The sequence below is a fragment of the Hypanus sabinus genome, chromosome 9, assembly GCF_030144855.1.
Source record: "Hypanus sabinus isolate sHypSab1 chromosome 9, sHypSab1.hap1, whole genome shotgun sequence".
NCBI classification, from domain to species: Eukaryota; Metazoa; Chordata; class Chondrichthyes; order Myliobatiformes; family Dasyatidae; genus Hypanus; species Hypanus sabinus.
In genome coordinates this window covers 69,725,136-69,751,214 of record NC_082714.1, presented here as the reverse complement: position 1 = coordinate 69,751,214, position 26,079 = coordinate 69,725,136, and the positions used below count along the sequence as shown (strand labels likewise).

At 41.6% G+C, this 26,079-nt stretch overlaps 1 protein-coding gene across 7 annotated transcripts in view; it reads left to right on the top strand.

Annotated features, from left to right (window-relative positions):
• Positions 1-26,079, top strand: part of arhgap17a (Rho GTPase activating protein 17a) — a 191,558-nt gene that overhangs the window by 150,687 nt on the left and 14,792 nt on the right. For 6 of the 7 annotated variants that reach the window (XM_059979887.1, XM_059979882.1, XM_059979883.1 and 3 more), the window contains 5 exons: positions 5,397-5,510; positions 6,729-6,820; positions 7,020-7,176; positions 9,865-10,095; positions 25,352-25,521. In XM_059979887.1, coding sequence (XP_059835870.1) covers positions 5,397-5,510; positions 6,729-6,820; positions 7,020-7,176; positions 9,865-10,095; positions 25,352-25,521 — 764 coding nt within the window. The remainder of the gene's footprint in view (positions 1-5,396; positions 5,511-6,728; positions 6,821-7,019; positions 7,177-9,864; positions 10,096-25,351; positions 25,522-26,079) is intronic. The other variant, XM_059979888.1, reaches the window with a different exon arrangement.

The window sequence follows — 26,079 nt, the reverse complement described above, 5'->3', positions numbered from 1 at the left end:
TCATTTGCCAGTCTATCTTAGCTAATTCACGTCTCATACCTTCAAAGTTGCCCTTCTTTAAGTTCAGAACCTTTGTTTCTGAATTAACTATGTCACCCTCCATCTTAATGAAGAATTCCACCATATTATGGTCACTCTTACCCAAGGGGCCTCAAAAGACAAGATTGCTAACTAACCCTTCCTCATTGCTCAATACCCAATCTAGAATGGCCTTCTCTCTAGTTGGTTCCTCAACATGTTGATTCAGAAAACCATCTCGCATACATTCCAAGAAATCCTCTTCCTCAGCACCCTTCCCAATTTGGTCCACCCAATCTATATGTAGATTGAAGTCACCCATTATAACTACTGTTCCTTTATTGCACTACTACTCACTACTACTGTTAGGTGGCCTGTACACAACTCCCACTGGCGTTTTCTGCCCCTTAGTGTTATGCAGCTCTACCCATATTGATCCCACATCCTCCAGGCTAATGTCTTTCCTTTCTATTGTGTTAATCTCCTCTCTAACCAGCAACACTACCCCACCTCCTTTTCTTTCCTGTCTATCCCTCCTGAATATTGAATATCCTTGGATGTTTGAATATTGAATATCCCTGGATGTTGAGCTCCCATCCTTGGTCATCCTGGAGCCATGTTTCTGTGATCCCAACTATATCATATGCATTAATAACTATCTACACATTCAATTCATCCACCTTGTTACAAATGCTTCTGGCATTGACACACAAAGTCTTCAGGCTTGTTTTTACAACACTCTTAGCCCTTATACAATTATGTTGAAAAGTGGCCCTTTTTGATTTTTGCCCTGGATTTACCTGCCTGCCACTTTTACTTTTCACCTTACTACTTTTTGCTTCTACCCTCATTTTACACCCCTCTGTCTCTTGTTCCCATTCCCCTGCCACATTAGCTTAAATCCTCCTGAACAGCAGTAGCAAACACTCCCCCTAGGACAGGAGTCGGCAACCTTTACCACTGAAAGAGCCATTTGGACCCGTTTCCCACAGAAAAGAAAACACTGGGAGCCAGAAAACCCGTTTGACATTTAAAATGAAATAACACTGCATACAACGATTTTTTTGCCTTTATGCTATGATTAAACAAACTATAATGTGTTGCATTTATGAAATCGATGAACTCCTGCAGAGAAAACGAAATTACATTTCTGCATGCAACAAAAACATTTTGAACTCCGAAAAAAAGACGTTGGGTTGAAGGGTCCTTGTATTTATGAAAAACGCCGAACTTAAATTGTCTGCCAGCAGCAAACCAAAAATAACGTCAGCCAGCTGTCAACCTGAAAAATAAAAGGACTATTTCACTGAACAATGAAAAAATATGAATATACGTAAAATAATAGGCAATTAAAATATTTATCATACTTGGTTAATGGGAGTTCTGCTCCTGGACCTCAGCGCACAGCGTCTGCACATCAGGGCTGTATGACGTCACCTTCATCTTTACACAGGATCGCAAGCCATCATCTGTGAGGAGTGCGCGATGTTTGATTTTAATAAAGTTCATGTTGGAGAACACCTGCTCACGTACATATGTGGATCCAGAGATCGACAGGACTCCAAGCGCATACTTTTTAATGTTTACATAAATGTCGGGGATAGCATTATATGTTTCGAACACAAGTTTGTCCGGTTTTGGGAGGTTTTCAATATCACTCCATTTGTGATTCTGAGCAAGAACGGCCTTCTGACGGGCAACATCTTCAAGGTCTGCTGTCAAGCGTCTAAACTTGGACAGCCATATGTCTTTGTCGGCTATGTCGGCCAGTTCCATCTCAAGATCAGGTTGACTCACACCTGCCAATGCAGTCGTATTCAGTAGGGATGGATCGATGCTTAGGGGAGTGACCGGGAAGGATAATGTGTTTTTTACCTCTCTGAACTCACAGAAGCGTTTCCCAAATGATGTTTGCATTGCAATGATTGCAGAATGTAAATACTCCGAATTTATCATGTCGTGAGCTTGTTTGAACTCTCTCAAATTGGGGAAGTGAGACAATGTGCCTTTCTGTAAATCTCTAGCAAGCACTGTCAACTTGCGCTCGAATGCCAAAACATCCTCTAACATGTGCAGGGTTGTGCGTCCTTTCCCCTGAAGAGCTGTGTTCAGCGTGTTCAGGTGCGCTGTCATGTCTACCATGAAGTGTAGCTTTTCTAGCCACTCTGGCTGTTCCAGCTCAGGAAAGGTGAGCCCTTTGCTGCCCAGGACAGTTTTCACTTCTTCCAGACACGTGACAAAGCGTTTCAGCACCTCCCCTCTTGACAGCCACCGGACTTTGTTGTGCAGCAGGAGATCAGAATATGCGCTTTCCAGCTCGTCCAGTAACAAACGTAATTGACCGTGATTTAAACTTTTTGCCATTATTTTATTGACAATCTGAATGACAACATCCATTCCTTCCGTGCATTCCGGAGGAAATGTTTGAGCGCACAGTGCCTCTTGGTGCAAGATGCAGTGAAAAGTCAGCAGCTTTCTGTCCAGCGACTTCTGCAGTAAAGCCATAAATCCCTTGTGCGCTCCTGTCATACTTGGTGCCCCATCATTAGCTACTGACACCAGGTGAGTGGTCTTTATTACTTTGGCTCTTAAACAATTCAAGACAGCCTCACAGATGTCCTCCCCCGTGTTTGGCCTTTTAGAGGTATCAACTCAATCAGTTCTTCCTGTGGCCCGGCAGAGTTTACATACCGGCAGAACAGCGCTATTTGTTCAATATCACCTTTGTCTTTAGACTCGTCACAGGCAATCGAGTAGGCCACAGCTGAATTGATGTCTTTAATTTACTGTCTTATGATGTCTTCTGCCATTTTTATGGTTCTGTCTTTGACAGTCTTTGCAGAGAGGGGCATATCCCTGTTTTTCTGCACAAATTCACTCTTGTTTTTAAAGTCCGTGAATAGATGTTCTGAAATCTTAATGAAAGATTCTTTTATATATTCACCATCTGTAAACTGCTTCCCGTGCCTGACTATTTCCTGAGCGGCAACAAAACTAGCGTATGTCGTTGATTTTCCAGACATCATCCACTTCTTGAAATGATTTTTGCTCAGATCAACCTTCCCCATCAGTTCCGAAACGGCTTTTTTTTCTCTCATCTCCATCCGGATATTTTTGAACAAAGGCTGCGTGTTTATTCTGGAAATGTCTTGCGACTTTTGACTTTTTGTTGTTTGCTAGTTTCTCGTTGCATATTAAGCATACTGGTAAACCAGTCTCATCAGCAGTGAAAGCAAATGAATCTGGCCACATATCATTAAACGTCCTATTTTCTTCAGTCACTTTTCTTTTTTTAGAATTCTCCATAGTTAGCCTACCTTGGATCGAAAAATTAAAGAAATCGCGCACTGGCGATTGTCAGGCATTGGCAGTGGTGACGTATATTAATAGCGACAAAAACACGTTTTATTTAGATTGCACAAAATCACCATAATCTTCAAATTTAGAATTACATTTCAAAAACTAACAAACTAACATAAAATACATTTTAATTAAATACTCATCATATATTTTCCAAAGCCACAGGGAGCCGCAGCACAGAGATGAAAGAGCCGCGGTTGCCGACTCCTGCCCTAGGACATTGGTTCCAGTCTAGCCCAGTTTGTATCGGTCCCACCTCCACCAGAACTGGTTCCAATGTCCCAGAAATTTGAATCCCTCCCCCTTGCACCATTTTTTCAAGCCACGTATTCATCTGAAATATCCTCCTATTTCTACTCTGACTAGCATGTGGCACTGGTAGTAATCCAGAGATTATTACCTTTGTGGTCCTACTTTTTAGTTTATCTCCTAACTCCCTAAATTCACCTTGTAGGACCTCATCCCGTTTTTTACCTATAACGTTGGTACCTATGTGCACCACGACCACTGGCTGTTCACCCTCCCACTCTAGAATGTCCTGTAGCCGCTCAGAGACATCCTCGACCCTTGCACCAGGGAGGCAACATACCATCCTGGAGTCTCGTTTGTGGCCGCAGAAACGCCTATCTATTCCGCTTACAATCAAATCCCCTATCACTATAGCTCTCTCACTCATTTTCCTTCCCTCCTGTGCCGCAGAACCACACATGATGCCATGAACTCGGCTGCTGCTGCCTTCCACTGATGAGACATCTCCCCCAACAGTATCCAAAACAGTATATCAATCCCATATTCTTTTGTTCAGTAAAATAAATAGCATGAAATTCAGTTATATTGCCAAAGTTGTTCAATTATACTCATCCAGGAGAAAGAGGTGTCATGGTTACATGAAATGACCTGGAGACACAGACAATTCTTCAAGAAAATTAAACCTTTATTTGCAAACAAAGGCTGAGGCAATCAATGAACTTGTCACCGAAAGCCCGCCGAGCTCCGGTGTACAGCATTCTTTATAGTAATTTCTTATCTTAGTTACATTTCGGTTTCATCGCCATACCCAATCGAGTTTTAATTGCATATCATTTATATATGAATTAAGTAATCGCTTTTGCCTAGCCCGCGGTGTGCCACCATTATGTTTCACCCATTCGCATTGGGACCTTATTCGTGGCCAAGATTATGTTTTTTTCCAGACAACCTCCCTCACATTACATTCCTGCTCACAGCATCCTGTCCGCCACCGTTAACATGGGATACATTTCAGCTAATAGTGCTGCAAAACAAACAGGTGTTCTGTAAGTGCCATAATATGCAGCTAAGAGCGTACAAAGTATCTAGTGAAAACAACACATAACAAAATGTGTCTAGAAAATAATACATATTAATATTCGGTACCTAGAAGTGATTACATATTATAGTAAATAGCTAATTCATAGTGATTATATTTCAGGTATATACAGTGATTATGTTTTAGGTATATATAGTGATTATGTTTCAGGTATATAGTGGTTATGAGTGGTTATGTCAGGTATATTTCTCAATAGAGGTAGCTTTTTTCCCTTCTACTTGATTTTCTCCTGAAGTTCCTGGACAGTTTGATAGAAGATATTGTATTGCATCTGAAATTATCCTGATGATATTGTATCCTCATGTATTTGAATTGCCTGCATGCTCTGTGCAGTTCTGGGCAAGGCCTTGTATGGATACAGGGTCTGAGATGCTTTGATTCCCTCTAGAAACTGCCCATCCTGCAGCAAGTAGCTTAGAAGATGTGGACTCTCTTGTGGATCCTGTAGCAGCTGCTGGTTGAATACTGTAATTTTTAGGAGACTCAATTTGATTGCTTTGACAGTGATCAATAAATGTAAGGAAATGAAAGAGGAACCAGAACCTTCCTTTGTAAAATGTAAAAATTGTAGTGATATATCGAAGTTGAAGAGAATATCTGAGTTAGCAAACTGTAACATTCAGTGCAAAATGTTTCCAGAATTATAATTAGAGTTGTTATCTTTGAACAGGTATCTTATAAAATTCCTCTCGAAACTTGCACAATATAGTGAAATGAACAAAATGACTCCCAGCAACATTGCGATTGTGCTGGGACCTAACCTACTATGGGCTAAGAACGAAGGGTAAGTATGTTGCTGCTTTTTTAGTGAGATGCTAACTGCTTCTCTATGTTGTGCTAATTCAATCAAAAAACTTGAGAGCAAAACCTGTGGAATCCTGGAAAACAAAATTACAGGCATTCGTGGCTGTGTTGATGAAGCTCACTTTGTTCAACAGAGAATGCTGGAAACACTCGGTAGGTTAGGCAGCATCTATTGAAAAAGAAATGGTTAATGTTTGAGATCCAAGCCCCTTCATCATTTCTTTCCATGGGCATTGGTGGCTGATTTTGCCCAATAGTCTTCTTCATATGTAAGCCTTGAGAGTGTTCAGTTGTGGCCAGATCTCAGCTGCACATACGCACCATTATAAAGAGCACTGAGAAGTAGGAAGAATTAACTCTCTTTCTTAAAGGGAATGGAATTGAAGTTTAGAATTATTCCTCTCATTTCAACTGAGATAACCACAAGTTGGGTCTGATGTATGAATTTTTGGATCCATGTGTTTAGCAGCATTTTGCCTTGACCATGTGATCAGGGGAGTATCTGCCTCATTTTTCATCACTTACATTTAAGGCAAAAGCAGTACGATCTTTGAGTCATCTGTACAGACTTCATACCACCGTGGCGTGGAGTTTCCTGCTGTTTCCTACAGAAATATGTTTCCTGCAGAACTATGAATAGGTACCAATGAGACAAAACACGGTGCTTACGTAGCCATCTGTACAGACTTAATACCATCTTGCTATTGAGTTTCCTGTTGTTACATCAGAAATATTGCTTAAACACAGTGCTTACATGGGCATAGATAGAAACTTGTACAGCTGAGGTCAGGCATGTATAGACATGCAACAATCTTGCCTTTTCATGTAACGTACTTTGCTTCAATTGGAAATGATGCATTGACATATTCAATACTGATAGCACAGCTCCTTCAGTAAGATACAATTTGTCAAAACTGGTTGATATTTTAATGCTTAAGCTTTGAAGCGGCAGAAAAAAGTAAATAACTTAATATTTTTGTGAAACTGCAAATCCCACTCAATTTATGTACTGTATATTTATTTCTGAATTTATGGTTTGCACCCCTCAAAAGAATTTCACAAATTTCTGGATTGTGCCCCACAAATTTGAAATTTGCTGTGAAAGTATTTGTGGCACTGTCCAGTTTTGGGTAAGCACTGTGAATGAAGTGTATGATTAAGAACATCTATCAAGTGTTATGTTTTCTTATCTTTTAAGGATGCTTGCAGACCTAGCTGCTGCAACTTCAGTCCACATGGTTACGATCATTGAGCCAATTATCCAGCATGCTGACTGGTTCTTCCCAGATGGTAAGTACAGCTTGGTGTTATCTTCCAGATTAGTTAGTTTATCATTCGATGTATCTGTTATGTAACTTGTGGCACGTGTTCTTGCTGCTTAGCTGTCTCTTATCACATTAATTCTTGACATCATTGCATTGCTTTACATTTGGAAGCTTTTGCCAAATTCCGTGGAAACTAATAATCATATTTTTCTTGTTTGTAATAGATTTGGACTTCAATGTATCAGGCATGTTTACACCAATGACTCCTTACAATCACCTTAATAATGTGCCTGTGTTTGTTAGTGACTGTGATAGTTCCACACTGGAGAGAAAAAGACCTGTCAGTGTGACAGCTGTTGAAGATGTATCGAAAAGAGACAGGTACGTTCATGCAAAAGAATACGAGTTTATGTAGCAACGTATAACAGCATCATCATTCTTTTCATTGAAGCAGCAAGCATTTCCAGTCAGCAGCCTGTTTGCACATATGTCTACAAAAATCAAATAAATAAAGCTACCTTGGTGCACAGAGGGCATCTCCAGCTTTTCTTGGAATAGTGCAATGGCATTTTTCTGCAGGCTACAAGTCTTGATTTAAAGTTCTGATTTAATGATTCATTGTTTTTTTGTGCACAAATTTCAGTCCAATACTGACTGTCTCCATTAATGCAGTCAGTCATGAACCGGATTTAGTGCTGAAATCTCTGTTGAGTTTGACTAATGAACCATCATTTGGTGCATATTTATATACTTTGATATATGCAGGATCTAAGGAAGTAGGAAATAAAATGTCGCTGTCTACACACTGCAGTATACTCCGTTCAGCTAAAACTGACCACAATATAAAAAACCTGCTGATTCTCAGAACAGCTTGCATATGTTTGTTTCAAATACACAGTATGCTAAGTTCATAGAATCCTACATACATTGAACAGAACCAGAATAACATTTATTTTAGTGTATCTTTTCCGAAAATTTTTAATTACTTAACTCATGATCTTTGTAAGGTCTGTTTACAGGAATGGCGTAAGCTTTTTCAAAATAATTTTTCTCCACTTTCCAATGGATTTGTATATAAACATTTTTATAAAGCATTATCACAGAAATTATAGGGAAGATGCATATGTTTACATGCAGTGTTTTTCTGTTGTTTATACAGAAAATTAAGCAATGAATCAGGAAGTCTTGATTTCTATAAATATTTTTCTATGTGATGTGAATGCTTAAAGAATACTGTATGGTGATGAGTGGCTTTCTTTGTGTCAGAGCCTTCACTGAGTTGTGAGAAAGGCAGGCACTGCTATTGAGTATTGACAAGGAAATAAATGCTCTTCTGTAATTTGCAAAAGGTTTGTGAAAACTTTGGCCACCATCACTGTTGTATTTGCAGAAAGTATTCATTAAGATACCACTGCAAGTGCTCTTTGCATAGTCTAGTGACTCCCATCTGATAAAACTGGAGAATTGTTTCAACTGTAATCAACTTTGAGTGATTTCACCAATAGATGATTGAATAAAGTGGTTTTAAAGCAGATAGTAATTGTTCTCTATGTGCTCCTCATCAACCCAAAACAACTGGCCTCTTTGCAGCATAAAGAAGGTATCAAGGTATTAAAATTCAAGTTGTCCCCATTTTAAAATGTTTTGCAGAATGTCTCCTTGCTCTGTGGCTAATAGCAAATAAAATTTGTTTTGAAATTTGTGGTACACTGGACCTTAAACATGTAGCCAGCAGGCCAAAGGCCCAGTGAATACTTTTGAGTCCCTAGTAGTACTATATGAATGACCATACTTATCTTGAAAGTGCGGAGGATATGTACAATACTTCCCAGGGAATCAAGCCTTGCAGTAGTTAATATACAGTGCAGCGTGTTTCCTTAGCTCATTCTGTATTGAATCCATACAAAATGCCGGAGGAATTCAGCAGGCAGGCAGCAAGAGTACACAGTCGATGTTTTGGGCTGAGACCCTTCATCAGGACTGGAAATAAAGATGTGAAGTTAGAGCAAGAAGGTGGGGGAGGGGAGGAAGAGGTACAAGGTGATAGATGAAACAGGGAGAGGGAGGGTGAAGTAAGGAGCTGGGAAGCTGATAGGTGAAAGAGACAAAGGGCTGGAGAAGGGGGAATCTGATAGGAGTGGGAAATGGGAATGCTGAAGAGGGAGTAATTACAAGCAGTTAGAGAAATCAGTTTCATGCTGTCAGGTTGGAAGCTACCCAGACAACCTGAGTGAGCAACACCTTATATTCCATCTGGGTAGCCTCCAACCTGATGGCATGAACTTCGATTTCTCAAACTACTAATAATAATTCCCCACACCCCTCACCCCTTCACCCCCTCACCGTTCCCCACTCCCATTTCTCTCTCTCACTTTATCTCCTTCCCTGCCCATCACCTTCCTCTGGTGCTTCTCTTCCTTCCCTTTCTTCAATGGCCTTCGGTCCTCTCCTCTGAGATCCCCCTTCCTCCAGCCCTGTATCTCTTTCACCAATCAACTTCTCAGCTCTTTACCCTACTACCTCTCCTGGTTTCACCTATCACCTACCACCTTGTACCTCTTCCTCCCCTCTCCCAAACTTCTTGCTCTAACTTCACATCTTTATTTCCAGTCCTGATGAAGGGTCTTAGCCCAAAATGTTGACTGTACAGTATACTCTTTTTCATAGACGCTGCCTGGCCTGCTGAGTTCTTCCAGCACTTTGTGTGTGTTGCTTGGATTTCCAGCATCTGCAAATTTTCTCGTCTCTATTGAATCCATCCTAGAAAGGACAGTCTGCAAATCTTACTTATTTCAAACCCTGGTAATTTTCACACCCTCTTTGTGCCTGTGCTGTGTTTGAAGTCGTCATGCTCGAGTCAAAGCATCCAGTTTGTGAACTGCATGGATTAACTTGTTTACCTTTTGGTCATGACTAAGAACTTTCTTACGTTTATGCACCTGTGTGAGCTCCAGCTTTCGTTTTGTTGTGCATTCTTCCCCACTCGATGTTTTGCTTATTGTTACAGTTTACATGTGTATGTTACCTGTGATCTGCATGGACTCTGTTCATTTTTTCTTCCCTCTGTAGCTTTGGTGTAAAGATTATTGAGAGTCAATTGAATCCTCGCAGATCTGGCACTCTGACTAGGAAGCACACGTCCCCAACTGTACAGCCACCTCCCCCTCCCATTGAGGCTCTACCTGTAAGTGAGCAGCAGCAGTCAGGTGTGGGCCTTGGCCCTGACCCTTGTCCAGCTACTGTGTTGCCTCTTGCTGCTAGGGTGACAGAGCCTCACTTCCAGGAAACTGATGAAAACAGGTAAGAGACTGTAACTTACAAAGTATTATACAAATCTGGTACCTTCAACTCATCCGTTTTAAAAGACAATTCTCAGTAAATAATCAGATAGATACTTAGGCAAAATTGAGAACCTATGCTTGCCCACATGATGCAGTAAATAAGCACTATTTCTGAAAGAGCATACAAAATAGTTCAAAGTAGATTGATTATCAAAATACATGCATGTACTATCCTGAAATTGATTTTCTTGTGGGCATTCAGAGTAAATTCAAAGGCATCCAATAGAATGAATGGAAAAATTGCATACGAGAGAATCAAACAACCAATGTGCAAAAGGCAACAATTGTGCAAATACAAAACAAAATAATAATAAATAAATAAGCAATAAATATCGAGAACATGAGATGAAGAGTCCTTGAAAATGAGTCAGTGGTTGTGGGAACAGTTCAGAATTGGAGTGAGTGAAGTTATCCCCTCTGGTTCAGGAGCCTGATGTTTAAGAGATAATAACTTCCTGACCTTGGTGGTGTGGGTCCTGGGGGTCCTTGATGTTGCTTTCCTGTGACAGTGCTCCTTGTAGATGTGCTCAGTGGTGGGGAGAATTTTGCCTGTTGTGGACTGAGCAGTGTCCACTACCTTTTGTAGGCTGTTCTGTTCAAGGGCACTTGTGTTTCCGAGGGATGTTATGATGCAACCAACAGTACACTCTGTACTGTAGATTTATGGAAGTTTAATCTCCACAAACTTTTAAGAAAGTAGAGGCAATGCTGTGCTTTCTTTGTAATGGCACTTGTGTACTGGGCCCAGGATAGATCCTCTGAAATGATAACACCAAGATATTTAAAGTTGCTGATCCCCTGATGAAGTCTGGCTCATAGACTTACAGTTTCCTCCTCCTGTAGTCAATAATCAGCTCTTTGGTCTTGTTGACATTGAGGGAGAGGTTGTTCTGGCACCATTCAATCAGATTTTCAATCACCCCCCTATATGTTGCTTTGTCACCACCTTTAATTTGGCCAACAACATTGATGTCACTTAAATATGGCATTGGAGCCTCACACACTTTAGTATAAGGCGACTAGATTAGGGGGGCAAGCACGCAGTCTTGTGGTGTACTTGTACTGATGGTAATTGTGGAGGAGATGTTGCCAAACTGAACTGACTGGGAGTCTGCAGTTGAGGAAGTTGAGGATCCTGATGTCAGAATACTGTTTCTGAATTTCAGTTCAGCACTCAACACTTATCTCACAGACCTTGGTGAACAAACTCCTTCTCCTCAGACTAAGTGCGGCACTGTGCAGCTGGGTGTTGGACTTCCTAACCAACAGACCTCAGATAAAAAAGATGTACACCCACTCTCCCCTCACCATCATCCACAACATGGGTGCCCCCCCCCCCCCCCACATTGTGGTGGTGAAAAAGGCCAACGGCAAAAAAGTTTATGTGGAAATTGGATGGGGAGTTGAAATGACTTGCTCATGATAAGCTCAACGTGATCATTCAGACAGTGTCCAGGTGCTCGGATAAATGGTCACCTTGTTTGTGCTTGATCTCACTAATGTAGAGCCCACCACATTGAGGAGGCAAGGTTGGAAGGTGTGCAGGTAAATGTCTGCCTCATATGAATGGTGGTGAGGGGCGGATTGCAGAAGAAGTGCTAGGAACAGGGTGAGTGGGAAAGGATGCCGAACCAAGGAGTCACAGAGATAGTAGTTGCTGTTGAAGGGAAGGGTGAGATGTCATGTCTAACAGAAATGTCAAAGGATGATATACCAGTGGGATGAAAGGTAAAGACCAGAGGAACTTTTCTTTCTCTTCTGTCTGAATGGGTGTGAGGGTTGAAATCCATTACTGATGTGGGAGAAATGGAAGAGATTAGTGTGGGAGCTCCCATCAACTACAGCAGAAAAGAAACCATATTTTTGGGAAAAGAGCCACACTTCAGATGTACTAACATATACAGTGTAGCCCTTCTTTATGGCAGTCTTGGGAATGGAAATTCACCCTTGTGGAATTCACAAATAGTTGCTAAAATAAAGATACACAATAAAAAATAGTTTTTACAAATCTGAAGAAAAAAATTAACTAAAACAACAAAATGAAAAAGAAACAAATTTTTGTCAAGGCTTTGCATTCTGGAAAATTGCAATATGGACAGGTTTCTAGGAATGCCGCTCCTCTATAACATGGATGTATTGTACTGGCCATCTTTTGTCTTCTCTCCCCAGTCCTGACATAGGTTTTTAACCTCCAAAATAGCGTATAACTTGTGCCTCCACAGATGCTGCTAAACCCACTGAGTTTCGTCATCAGCTGATCATTTGCTTTCAGTTCCAACATCTGCAGTCTCTTGTTTCTCTCTGCTTCTTGTCTGATTTGTTTTAAATGTACTTCACTAAATTTAGTTTCAATTCCCAAGTCTTAATTTTAGATAAAGTAAACCGTATGTTTTTGTCACGTCTAACATCATAATATTTAATTTCCTTTTTTTCTTTATTTTTTATGTTTTGTTCAAATCATAGCAATAATTGGCTCTTTGATCACCAAGTTTGCTTTGATTTTGTTTATTTAGTAGTATACCTTTACGTAAAAATCTACGAACAAAACAGGGTTTTGAATTTTAAGCTTAATCTGATTTATGTGATTGTTAAAATCAGACTTGATACCTGACAAGTATATGAGGTGAAATAAGATGAACCAGCCTCTCGGGTGATGAAAGCTCTGGGGTTTCGGTAGAGTGTGATGTAGAATCCAATGGAATTGATTTTGACACTTCCTAGATTACAGTTTTTCTTGTTTGCAGCTATGCACTAAATCATAACTTGAATTGGAACTTTTAAGCAGATGAGCTGCAAAATAGGACAGTGACAATAATTAACTGGTTAATTGACTTATAGTGAAAGATGTTAAGCCTAGCAGTGGGAAAATCAAAAATCAGGGTGTTTTTTTAAAATAATATTTCAATTCCATTGGCAGCTTCTCACAAAATGAAGCAGGTATTGCCAGCATGCAGCAAGATCTGGAGAACATTCAGGTGATGTTCCTGGCACAGAAAATGCCAGACAAGTTACAGTCACTCATCAGACAGAGTCTAACCATCATTGAATGTTGCCTCCAAAGAGTCATCCACCATCAATATCCTGGGGTCACCATTAACCAGAAACTCAGTTGGTACATTCACATAAATACATCATCTACAAGAGTTAAGTCAGAGTCTGGTTACCGAGCTGTAGTGACCCATCCCCAGTACCCCAGACCTCTGCCATCTGCAAGGTAGAAGTGTGATGGAACACTCCCCACTTGCCTGGATAAATACAGCTCCAACAGCACTCAAGAAGCTGAACAACAATCTTGATTCCCTTAATTAGTAATCTGTAAATGAACAGTCACATTGAGCTTCCAAACGTGGCCATGGGAGAGAATCCCAATGATTACCCACCCTCTGAATTAAGATAACCTTAACCTACATGTATGTTAGGCAGTGAAAATTACTGCAATGAGGAAGATGAATTCATTGGCTGTGTTCAAGATAATTTTCTAAATCAATATACCATATGACTGCAGAGAAAACTATTTCGGATCTAATTTTGTGCAATGAGAAGGGGTTCAGTGATAAGCTTTGGAAGATTCTGACCATAATAGAATTTTGCATTTGTCGGGAAAGTGACATCATTCTGTGTGAAACCATGAAGATGTAACTGAGAGTTGTCTGTGGCTGATAGGGAGAATACATTGAAAGGTGTGACTAGGCACCAATGGTTAGCATCCAAAGGAAATATTGCACTAGTTTCAAGAAAATATGTTTTTTAGGTACAAAAAGAAAAGTTGTTCATTTGAAAGTGACTTGAAAAATTAAAGATAGTATGAAATCAATAAGGTTCTAAAGCTGCCAGAAATAGCAGCCTTCATCTTGATTTTGCATGTACATCTTATTCTCAAAATGTGACTCTTGTACTTGACGGGGCAAACATCATCCCTGTCTCCAGCCTGTCAAGGCTCTGTTTTGATTTCCCTCATTCTTTGAACTCTACAGAATACCCTGGAGCATTGGAGGATGACAGGTTACTTTATAAAGGTTCATAAAATTGACAGGGCATAAATAGTGTTTTTCCAAGAGTAGGGAAGTCATCAACTAGGAGGCAGATGTTTAAGATGTGAGAGGAAAGATTTAAAGGGGTAGGTCCATCCGCACAAAGGGTAGCAGGTATATGAAAGAAACTGCCAGGTGAAGTGCCAGAGGCGGATTCAATTACAGCATTCAAAAGACAAGAACAGTTTTTTTTTCCTCAACTCAAAGTTCACTGCAGATGCTGGGGTCAAAGCAACACGTACAACGTGCTGGAGGAACTCAGCAGGTCGGGCAGCATCCGTGGAAATGAGCAGTCAACATCCGCCACAACAGACAGGATTTCCCAGTTGCCACCCTCTTCAACTCTGCTTCACATTCCCATTCGGATATGTCTATACATGGCCTCCTCTACTGCCATGATGAGGCCAAACTCAGGTTGGAGGAGCAACACCTCATATACTGTCTGGGTAGTCTCCAGCCCCTTGGCATGAACATGGAATTCTCCAACTTCCGGTAATTCCCTCCCAGTTTCACTCTGCCTACTCCTCCAGCTGCCTATCACCTCTCTCATGATTCTGCCTTCTACTACTACTCATAGTGCTTTCCCCTTGCATTCCTTCTTCACCTTTCCTGCCTATCCCCTCCCTGCTTCCCCTTCCCCCACCCCTTGACCTTTCCTCTGATTGGTTTTTCACCTGGCACCTACCAGCCTTCTGCTTCCCACCCTCCTCCCACATTCTTTAATGGGCCCCTGCCCCCTCCCTCTTCAGTCCCGACGAAGGGTCTCAGCCCGAAACGTTGACTGCTGGTTTCCACGGATATTGCCCGACCTGCTGAGTTCCTCCAGCATGTTGTACAGCTTTTTCCTCAGTGGTTTGATCGAGGCACAACTGTGCAAGCACGTGGACATCGGCGAGTTAGACCAGCGGGAAGGATGTAAAAGAAGACAGCTTTATAGAGCGGGCAATAGAGTAGGAGGGCTTTGGTTCAATGGGGCTTTGACGATAATTGTTCAAGACGAGGTAAGCTACTGGTGAGGAATAGGAAGTATGTCTGTAAGGCCAGTGTTCTCTACTGGGTGTCAGATGTGGGAAAACTGGGAGACTCCCAGCCTCCCAGATGGGCACATCTGTTCCAGGTGCGTTGAGCTGCAGCTCCTTAAGGACAGTGTTAGGGAACTGGTCGGGGAAAGTGAGGGGGTGATCAGAGAGAAGCTATAGGCAAGTTGTCAGACCAGGGCCTCAGGAGACAGATAAGTGAGTAACAGTCAGGAAGGGCAAGAGTCAGATACTAGGGAGTACCTCTGTGGCTGTCCCACTTAACAATAAATGCTCCTGTTTGAGTACTGTTAGGGGGGATGACCTACCTGGGGGAAGCAACAGTGGTCACGCCTCTGGCACAGAGCGTGGCCCTGTGGCTCAGAAGCGTAGGGAAAGAAAGAGGATGGCAGCACTGATTGGGGACTCTATAGGTAGGGGGTCAGACGTGCGATTCTGTAGATGTTGGAAGGAAATGTGAACAGTAGTTTGCCTCCCAGGTGCCAGGCTCTGGGATGTTTCTGATCCCATCCACAATATCCTGAAGTGGGAAGGTAACAGCAGGAGGTCCTGGTACATATTGGTACCAATGACATAGGTAGGAAAAGGAAGGAGGTCCTTAAAACAGACCACAGGGAGTTAGGGAAGAAGCTGAGCAGCAGGACCTCAAAGGTAGTAATCTCGAGATTACTGTCTGTGCCAGGCGACTGTGAGTTTAGGAATAGAGTGAGGTGGAGGGTAATTGCGTGGCTGAGGGATTGGAGCAGAAGACAGGGATTCAGATTTCTGGATCATTGGGACCTGTTTCGAGGCAGGCATGACAAAAAAGGAAGGATTGCACTTGAATCCAAGGGGTCCATTATCCTGGCAGAGAGGTTTGCTAAGGCTATTGGGGAGAGTTTAAACTAGAATTGCTGGGGTGGGGGGGTGGGAACCGAACTGAGGAGACAGAGGAAGGGTCGATTGGCTCACAAATGGGGAAAACTTGTAGGCTGTGTGAGAGGGAGAATAGGCAGCTGTTAGAGAAGGGATGCACTCAGACTGATGGTTTGAGATGTGACTTTTAATGCAAAAAGCATCATGTACAGAGCAGATGTGCTATGATGTTGTGGCCATTACAGAGACTTGGATGGCTCAGGGCAGGAATGGTTACTTACAGTGCCAGGCTTTAGATGTTTCAGATAGGACAGGGAGGGAGGCAAAAGAGGTGGGGTGTGGCACTGCTGATCAGACATAGTATCATGGCTGTAGAAAAGGAGGAAGTCATGGGGGGATTGTCTACTGAATCTCTGGGTGGAAGTTAGAAACAGGAAGGGGTCAATAACTACTTGGTATTTTTTATAGACCACCCAATAGTAATAGGGACATCGAGGAGCCAATAGGGAGACAGATTCTAGAAAGGTCTAATCATAACAGGGACGTTGTGGTGGGAGATTTTAATTTCCCAAATATTGATTGGCAACTTCCCTAAGCAAGGGGTTTAGATGGAGTAGAGTTTGTTAGGTATGTTCAGGAAGGCTTCCTGACACAATATGCAGATTAGCCTACAAGAGGAGAGGCTGTACTTGATCCGGTATTGGGAAATGAACCTGTTCAAGTGTCAGATATCTCAGTAGGAGAGCATTTCGGAGATAGTGGTCACAGTTCTATCTCCTTGACCATAGCATTGGAGAGGGATAGGATCAGACAAGTTAGGAAAGTGTTTAATTGGACCAAGGGAAAATATGAAGCTGTCGGGCAGGAACTTGGAAGCATAAATTGGAAACAGATGTTCTCAGAAGAGTGTATGGCAAAAATGTGGCAAATATTCGGGGGATATTTGCATGGAGTTCTGCATAGCTATGTTCCAGTGAGACAGGGAAAGGATGGTAGGGTACAGGAACCATGGTGTACGAAGGCTGTTGAAAATCTAGTCAAGAAGAAAAGAAAAGCTTACGAATCATTCAAAAAAACAGGTAATGACAGAGATCTAGAAAATTATAAGGATAGCAGGAAGAAGTTTTAAGAATGAAATTAGGAGAGCCAGAAGGGACCGGATGAGATATACCCCAGTCTACTGTGGATGGCTAGGGAGCAGATTGCTGATCCTCTGACAATGATCTTTGCGTCATCAATGGGGACAGGAGAGGTTCAGGAGGATTGGAGGGTTGCAAATGTTGTTCCCTTATTCAAGAAAGGGAGTAGAGATAACCCATGAAATTATAGACCAGTGAGTCTTACTTTAGTGGTTGGTAAGTTGATGGAGAAGATCCTGAGAGGCAGGATTTATGAACATTTGGAGAGGTATAATATGATTAGGAATAGTCAGCATGGCTTTGTCAATGGCAGGTCGTGCCTTACCAGCCTGATGGAATTTTTTGAGGATGTGACTAAACACATTGATGAAGGAAGAACAGAAGATGTAATGTATATGGATTTCGGCAAGGCATTTGGTAAGGTACACCATGCAAGGCTTATTGAGAAAGTAAGGAGGCATGGGATCCAAGGGGATCCAGAATTGGCTTGCCCACAGAAGGCAAAGAATAGTTATAGATGGGTCATATTCTGCATGGAGGTCGGTGACCAGTGGTGTGCCTCAGGGATTTGTTCTGGGACCCCTTCTCATCGTGATTTTTATAAATGACCTGGATGAGTAAGTGATGGGATGGGCTAGTAAATTTGCTGATGACACGAAGGTTGGGGGTGTTGTGGATAATGTGGAGGGCTGTCAGAGGTTACAACGGGGCATCGATCAGATGTAAAACTGGGTTGAGGAGTGGCAGATGGAGTTCAACCCAGATAAGTATGAGGTGGTTCATTTTGGTAGGTCAAATATGATGATAGAATATCGTATTAATGGTAAGACTCTTGGCAGTGTGGAGGATCAGAGGGATCTTGGGGTCCGAGTCCATAGGACACTCAAAGCTGCTGTGCAGGTTGACTTTGTGGTTAAGAAGGCATTTGGTGCATTGGCCTTCTTCAACCGTGGATTGAGTTTAAGAGCCGAGAGGTAATATTATATAGGACCCTGGTCAGATCCCACTTGGAGTACTGTGCTCAGTTCTCGTCACCTCACTAAAGGAAAGATGTGGAAACTATAGAAAGGGTGCAGAGGATATTTACCTGGATTGGGGAGCATGCATTGAGAATAGGTTGAGTGAACTTTGCCTTTTCTGCTTGGAGCGATGGAGGATGAGAGGTGACCTGATAGAGGTGTATAAGATGATGAGAGGCATTGATGATGAGGATAGTCTGAAGCTTTTCCCCAGAGCTGAAATGGTTAATATGCGAGGACACAGTTTTAAGGTATAGAGGAGATGTCGGGTAAGTTTTTTACGCAGAGAGTGGTAAGTGTCTGGAATAAATGGGCTGCCGGCAACAGTGGTGGAGGCGGATATGACAGAGTCTTTTAAGAGACTCCTGGATAGGTACATGGAGCTTATAAAAATAGAGGGCTATGGGTAACCCTAGGTAATTTCTAAAATAAGTACATGTTCAGCACAGCATTGTGGGCTGAAAGGCCTGTATTGTGCTGTAGGTTTTGTATGTTTCTAATACAAGTGATTCTGCGGAGGCTGGAAATTTAGCAGGTCAGGCACCATCAATGAAGAGGAATAAAGAGCTGGTGTTTTGGACCAAGATCCTTCATTAGGGGTGTTCATCAGGTCCTGAAGAAGGGTCTTCCCCTGGAGTGTTGATTTTTTTCCTCTCTATAGATCCAGCATTTTGTGTGTATTCAGAAAATGTGGCATCTTGGTAGGCCAGTGGTACATCTATGAATTTCAATTCTCATGGCAAAGCTGCCATTTCTGAGCTCATTCTGTTGAATTATTTCCCCTATGGCAGGTGCTTCTTTTCAGAGATATGTTGAATTGTCTAGATTATTGTTTTTAATTGTGGTTTTCCTTGTAGTTTTAACTGTCTTTACACTTGCATATATGTTTGGAAAGTCATCTGCTTGGCTGTAGATGTTTAGTAATGTATATTTGGTACTAGACTGTAGTTTTTGTTTACAATCTTGAAGTATAATTCAGTCAGTATCTGCTAAACTTACAAACTGGCCCAGATCAATTTTCAGTTTGGAAACAAACCCTGTGTGCTCACATTCATTTGTTGCAGCCACAGTTTTAGCCTGACAACAGTTCTAGCTGGTCTCACGGCTTACAACCAGTCAGTTACTGCCAGGTACAACCAGTTACAGATCCTTTGTTGCTTCTTTGTTTTGTATGCTGGTTCAGGCTGACTCTGTCTGACCTATACTATGATAAAAATCTAATAAAACAGGTCTAGCCATAAGGTTTGTCTAGAGAGGCATTGATAGGGTGGATAGTCAGTACCTGTTTCCCAGGGCACCAATAGCAAACACCAGACGGCATATGTACAAAATTAAGGGAGGGAAGTTTAGGGGAGACATCAGGGGTAAGTTTTTTTACACAGAGGGTTGTGAGTGCCTGGAATTACTTGCCAGGGATGGTGGTGGAGGCTAAAACATAAGGGGTATTTGAGAGCCTCTTGGACAAGCACATGGATGAAAGAAAAATAAGAGGGTTATGGGGTAGTGTGGGTTTAGTACTTTTTTTTAGGGATTATATGGGTCGGCACAACATGGAGGGCTGAAGGGCCTGTAGTGTGCTGTAGTGTTCTGTGGTTCTATGATTTGCATCTCATTCTTTCAAAGAACCTTTTGGATTGCATCATCTCCAGATCCAATAGGTAAGGTGATCAAACCTATGCACAGTACTCATTCTCTCACCAAGGCTTTATGCAATTTCTCTTCCTTCCTCCTGTAATTAAACTCTCTGGTAATAACATACGGCTTGTCCTTCTAATTGCTTGCTGCACCTACATGTTGGTCTTCAGTAACTTATGTACAAACAGACCCAGTTCCCTTCAGCCACCAGTACTACCCATTTAACAATATGCAGCATTTCAAACACTGTTCTGCATTGTGCAGTAGGATTGCCCTATTCTCACCTACTGACTTAGCTTGTTCATCTTCCCCTGAAGCTTCTATACGTTTCATATTTACATCCTCTCTAGTGTTGATAGCATGCTTAGAAATATTTCATCCCCTCAGCCAAATTGTTGATAAAGAGAATGAAATGATTGAAACACAGGCACTGATCCTAATACTACCCTACTAATTATAGGCTGAGAGAGAGCCATCTGTTCAGTCACATTCTTTTCTGTTTAATAATGATTCTCAATCCATTAACCCCAATCCATATTAACCTTATTGACCAACCTTCTGTTTGGGGGGCCTTTTCAAAAACTTTCTACTATGATTCCTCCTTATTCTACTAGTCACACCCTCAAAGTCGTCCAGTGCATCAGCCATACAGGATTTGTTTGAACACTAACTTAAAACTCCAAAACACTGAAATTTCTTTCTAAGTATTCTGTTATTGTTTTAGCTTCCAGCATTTTTCCTATCATTGATTTAAGCAGGTTGGTAGTTCTGAGTTTTCTGTTGCCCTCCTTTTTCAATGATGGGGTCACATATGCAACCACCCAATCCACAGGAATAGTTCTGGTATTTATAGAATTCAGGAAGATAACTAGAGCTTGCACAAAATTTAGACCAGGGATGGCCAACCAATGGTGCATGCACCAAAAGTGGAGCATGATTAGAAGTGGTGCATTGCACCCCAGTGATAATAATAAGCCTACACATGCAAAATGTATTAACTGAAAACCGATTTGAAGAAAAAATTCAAGTAGTTTAGAGTTAGAAATGGGTTTTACTGAGAATAAATCTAAAACTTAGCAATTATTTTTAGCGATTTTATTATTTTGTGCACATCTTTTGGCGAACGTTATCTTCTTTCACATTAATCTGTTTTCAAGTTAAAAAAATGTTCAATGAGTCAAACTAGGAAAGAAGGGCTTTGTTCTGCAGTAGTTCCATAACTGTTCAATACACTTTTGATACTTGTTTGATCCTGAGGCGCCAGGCGTCTACACCAGCGATGCGTCGCAGGGTTTTGCCAGTCAGTTTATAATTGATACTCGTGCACTACGGAGTTGTGCGTTGTTTGTCCTTTGTGAACATTTGCAGCTTTGTACTTTTTCGAAAGTTAAGCCTTGTTTTTACGTTCAGTTACCCATCACAGTGCAAAAGAAAAGGAGCACATTCTCAATGAATCCTTGATTGTCAAAATTATCCAGCTATTTTTATGTGCCTTTTGTTATATTTCTAAGTAATTGTTAAATTTTCTACCATTTTTTATTCCCCATTATAAATTTTCCTGTCACTATCTGTGAGGAAACCCCCACTTGACTTTGTCAATTCTATTTCTCTTTGTTGTGCCTAGATCTTGCATTGTGCTGTTTTTAAATTTACTTTTGTTCCATTTTTTCTTTTGCCTTTGTTGAGTTCAAAGTACCGTATAGTACATGAATTATAAAGAACCCTTGAAATTAAGTCTGTAGATTGTGGAATCAGTTCAGAGTAGCTTTGAATGAAGTTACCCAACCTGATGGTTTCCTGAACCTGGTGATGTGGGGCATAAGGCTTCTGTATCTTCTGCCCAATGGTAGTAGTGAGAGGAGTTGTAATGTTCTCCCAATCTTAAGGCCCACTGCTGATATTGGCAGCTTTATAAACTTCCTGATTTCATGCTACCTTTAATTTCTTTCGTCATTCACAGATGACTGACTTCCTTTTGGGTTTTGGCACCTTAAACAAATATATTTTTATTGAAACTTATGTATTCTTGCTTTTAGATACTAAGCATTGGTGTCTACTCAAAGTTCAAAGTAAAATTTATTATCAAAGTAAGTATATGTCACCATATACTACTTTGAGATTTATTTTCTTACAGGTATTCACAGTAGAACAGAGAAATACAATAGAAACAATGAAAGCTGCACACAAAGACTGATAACCAATGTGCAAAAGAAAACAAACTATGCAAATAAGTAAATAAATAATACTGAAGAGTCCTTGACAGTGAGTCCATAGGTTGTGTCCATAGGCTGTGTCCACCACTTTGTGTAGGCTTTTCCATTAATAGCATTGGTATTTCTATACCAGGCTGTGATGTCACCAGTCAGGATTCTCTTTACTGTGCATTTATAGAAGCTTGTCAATATTTCAGATGACATGGCATGACTCGGTGCTTTGTCGTGCTTTCCTTGTGATGGAGCTTAGGTCCTGGTCGTCTGATAAGATAACACCAAAAAACTTAAAGTTACTGATCCTCTCCACCTCCAATCCCCTAATGATAACTGGCTCCATGGATCTTCGTTTTTTTTCCTCCCGTAGTCAATAATCAGCACCTTGATTTTGTTGATGTTGATTGAGATGTTGCTGTTGTGGCACCACCTATTTTCCCTATTAGTCACAAACAACTCACCTGTGAAACCTTCATAGTTTCACACTGAATGATCCACTTTCAAGCCAAATATAAAATTTTATAATGGTCAGGATCTCCCAAAGCTTGAAAATCAATCTTCCTCATCGCACAAAATTATATACAAAATATCCTGACTGACTTTCCACATTTAATAGCATTTTATTTCTTGCCCGTCCTTCCTAAATGTTGCTACGCTGGAGTATTTGGTGCCCAGCTTGGTAACCTCCAGCACTATTTCTGTAATTGTATTGAGATCCCAACCATTAACTGCTGTGATTATTCAGATAAGATAAGCTAAAACAAATGTTTGGCTGATGCATAATTACCCCACACTCAACCAGTGTTGAGCAACAGGATTATTGAGGGAGTGTTTCAGTTTAAAGTCCTATGTTCTATATTAGGGCGTGTTTTCTGATGAATTGTTAGTTACTGGAGACCTGGTTTATGTAGTTACAGGATTTCTGTTTTGTGAGCTGCATACAAGAAATTTATAAGAATTTTTTAAGCAGTTAAAAGTCACCTGAATGTGAATTTTTGAGGAATGTTTAATAGGAGCCACAAGATTGATTTCTCCTGTTTTAAACTTTAAATGTTTTGATGCATGTGTATTTGGTGTGATATGTGTTTTCCTGGAGGGGTCCAGGCTGAATGCAGGAAATTGGGTCTAGATGGGTGGGCGGTGTGCTTGGCACTGTGTTGAAGAGCCTGTATCCATGCTTTCTACACTGTTCCAGTTCTTGCTAAATTCTGCATTCTATGCTGTTCCAGTTCTTGCTGAATTCTGCATTCTAAACTCTGTTCCAGTTCTTGCTGAATTCAGCATTCTACGCTGTTGCAGCTCTAGCTGAATTCTGCATTCTAAACTCTGTTCCAGTTCTTGCTGAATTCAGCATTCTACGCTGTTGCAGCTCTAGCTGAATTCTGCATTCTAAACTCAGTTCCAGTTCTCGCTGAATTCTGCATTCTACACTGTGTTCCAGTTCTTGCTGAATTCTGCATTCTAAACTCAGTTCCAGTTCTCGCTGAATTCTGCATTCTACGTTGTTGCAGCTCTTGCGAAGACTGCATTCTACGCACACACAAAATGCTGGTGGAACGTATTTATAAATGCAGGCCAGGCAGCATTTATAGGGAGAAGCACTGTTGACATTTTGGGCCGAGACCCTTCATCAGGACTAACTGAAAGAGAAGATAGTAAGAGATTTGAAAATAGGAGGCGGAGGGGAAAATGCGAAATGATAGGAGACCAGAGGGGGTGGGGTGAAGCTGAGAGCCGGAAAGGTGATTGGCAAAAGGGATACAGAGTTGGAGAAGGGAAAGGATCATGGGACGGGAGGCCTCGGGAGAAAGAAAGGGGGAGGGGAGCACCAGAGGGAGATGGAAAACAGGCAGAGTGATGGGCAGAAAGAGAGGGGGAAAAAAGGAGGGGGGGAAACTAAATATATCAGGGATGGGGTAAGCAGGGGAGGAGGGGCATTAACAGAAGTTGGAGAAGTCAATGTTCATGCCATCAGGTTGGAGGCTACCCAGCCGGTATATAAGGTGTTGCTCCTCCAACCTGAGTGTGGCTTCATCTTGACAGTAGAGGAGGCCATAGATAGGCATATCAGAATGAGAATGGGACGTGAAATTAAAATGTATGGCCACTGGGAGATCCTCCTTTCTCTGCCTATTACTCTGCCTGTTCTCCATTTTCCACTGGTGCTCCCCTCCCCCCAACGAGTTCCGCGTACACCATGACGCTGAACTCTTCTTCCGCCAGCTCCGTCTCCGAGCTTACTTCTTTGGCCAGGACTCTCCTACCCCCACTGATGACCCCTTCTCCCGTCTTCAACCCTCCTCCTCTTCATGGACACCCCACTCTGGATCTCTTTATTGCTAATTGCCGACAAGACATCAACTGTCTCGACTTCACCACACCATGTTCCAATTCCAACCTCTGTCCTTCTGAACGCTCTGCTCTCCGCTCCCTCCACACCAATCTCAACCTCACTATAAAACCCGCTGATTAGGGGGGAGCTGTAGTAGTCTGGCGTACTGACCTCTACCTGGCCAAGGCACAGCGACAACTCTCTGATACCTTCTCTTATTTACCCCTTGATCATGACCCCACTATGGAGCACCAGGCCACTGTCTCCTATGCCATCACCAACCTTATCAGCTCTGGGGATCTCCCATTCACTGTCACCAACCTCATAGTTCCCACACCCCGCACTGTAGAATGTAGTTCTTGCTGACTTCTGCATTCTACACCTTTCCAATTCTTGCTGAACTCTGCATTCTACACTGTTCCAGTTCTTGCTGAACTCTACATTCTACACTGTTCCAGCTCTCACTGAATTCTGCAATCTACACTCTGTTCCAGTTCTTGCTGAAGAAAATACAATTGACTTGGACGCTCAATAGTCAGCATGGAATCTTTGATGCTATTTATTTCTTTTGTTCCATACAATGTGTGGGGCAACATTGAAACAAGGATCTTCTGCTGTAGAGTTTGTTGACGTAGGTGATGTTGGTGATAAGCAGGAAAGGATTTGAAGGTATTGTTTTACCTTGTAGAGTGGATTTCATTTGTTACTGGCACACAAATATAGTAAATATTTTCAAGATACTTCAACTCACTAATTTTGATACTAAGTTTTTTTTAATCTTTTTCTGCCTTTGCAAAACACCAAGATTATTTTTGACCAAAACTGTTCTGAGAGCCACTATGTCTCCACCATCCTGGCCAGTTTGTAGAGATGTAAATTGTATAACTGGATGAAATGTTCCCTTGGTGAAATCTATTTATGTCCTGATGCTATCTCGTGAATAACTTGTACGTTTTTCAGTCTTTCAAAGTCCAAAGACCCTGCTGCCACTTTGCCACTTTCAAGAAATGGTGGTGGCGGAGCCAGTGTTGTACAGAGTCCATCGCAACCATCTGGCACAGGACTCAGTCAGCTCACTGCTGTGCCAGGGCCGGTTACAACTGGCCCCAGCCCGCATATAACCAGAAGAGGTGAGTTCTCTACAAATTTTAGTTTCGATAGTTGAATTGCATCTAGAATTAGAGTCGGAGCATAATGTAGCTTTGAATTGGGGAAATATGAAAGTTGTTTTTAAAGGATATCCTTGTTGTAGAGTGAAATATTTCTGCAGCATCTCCAGTTGCTGAAGGTGATCGACTGAAGGTGATACGAGGAAGAACTGATAGTATTTCAAAGGAGATGTCATCCACTCCAAAATAACTAGGAACTAAGAGTAGAGATTGAGGAACTACTGACCACAGTTTTCCAATCTTCCATAGATATATGGTGGTCTCAGAGGGTAAAAATGCCAATCAGTTTTATATCTACCCAAAAGTAATATATTACAGCTGCTGGAAATCTGAAATAGTAATCAGCACGTTGGTTTTATTTCTTGAAGTTCTGAATAATGAGAGGTGACCTTATTCAAACATACCAGATCCTAAGGGGACTAGACAGGATAGATGTTGATGTTTTCCCAAATGGGAAGATCTCTTATGGGGACATATTGTAAGATGAGCTGGGTCTACTGGAATGTAGGAGGCTCGGGA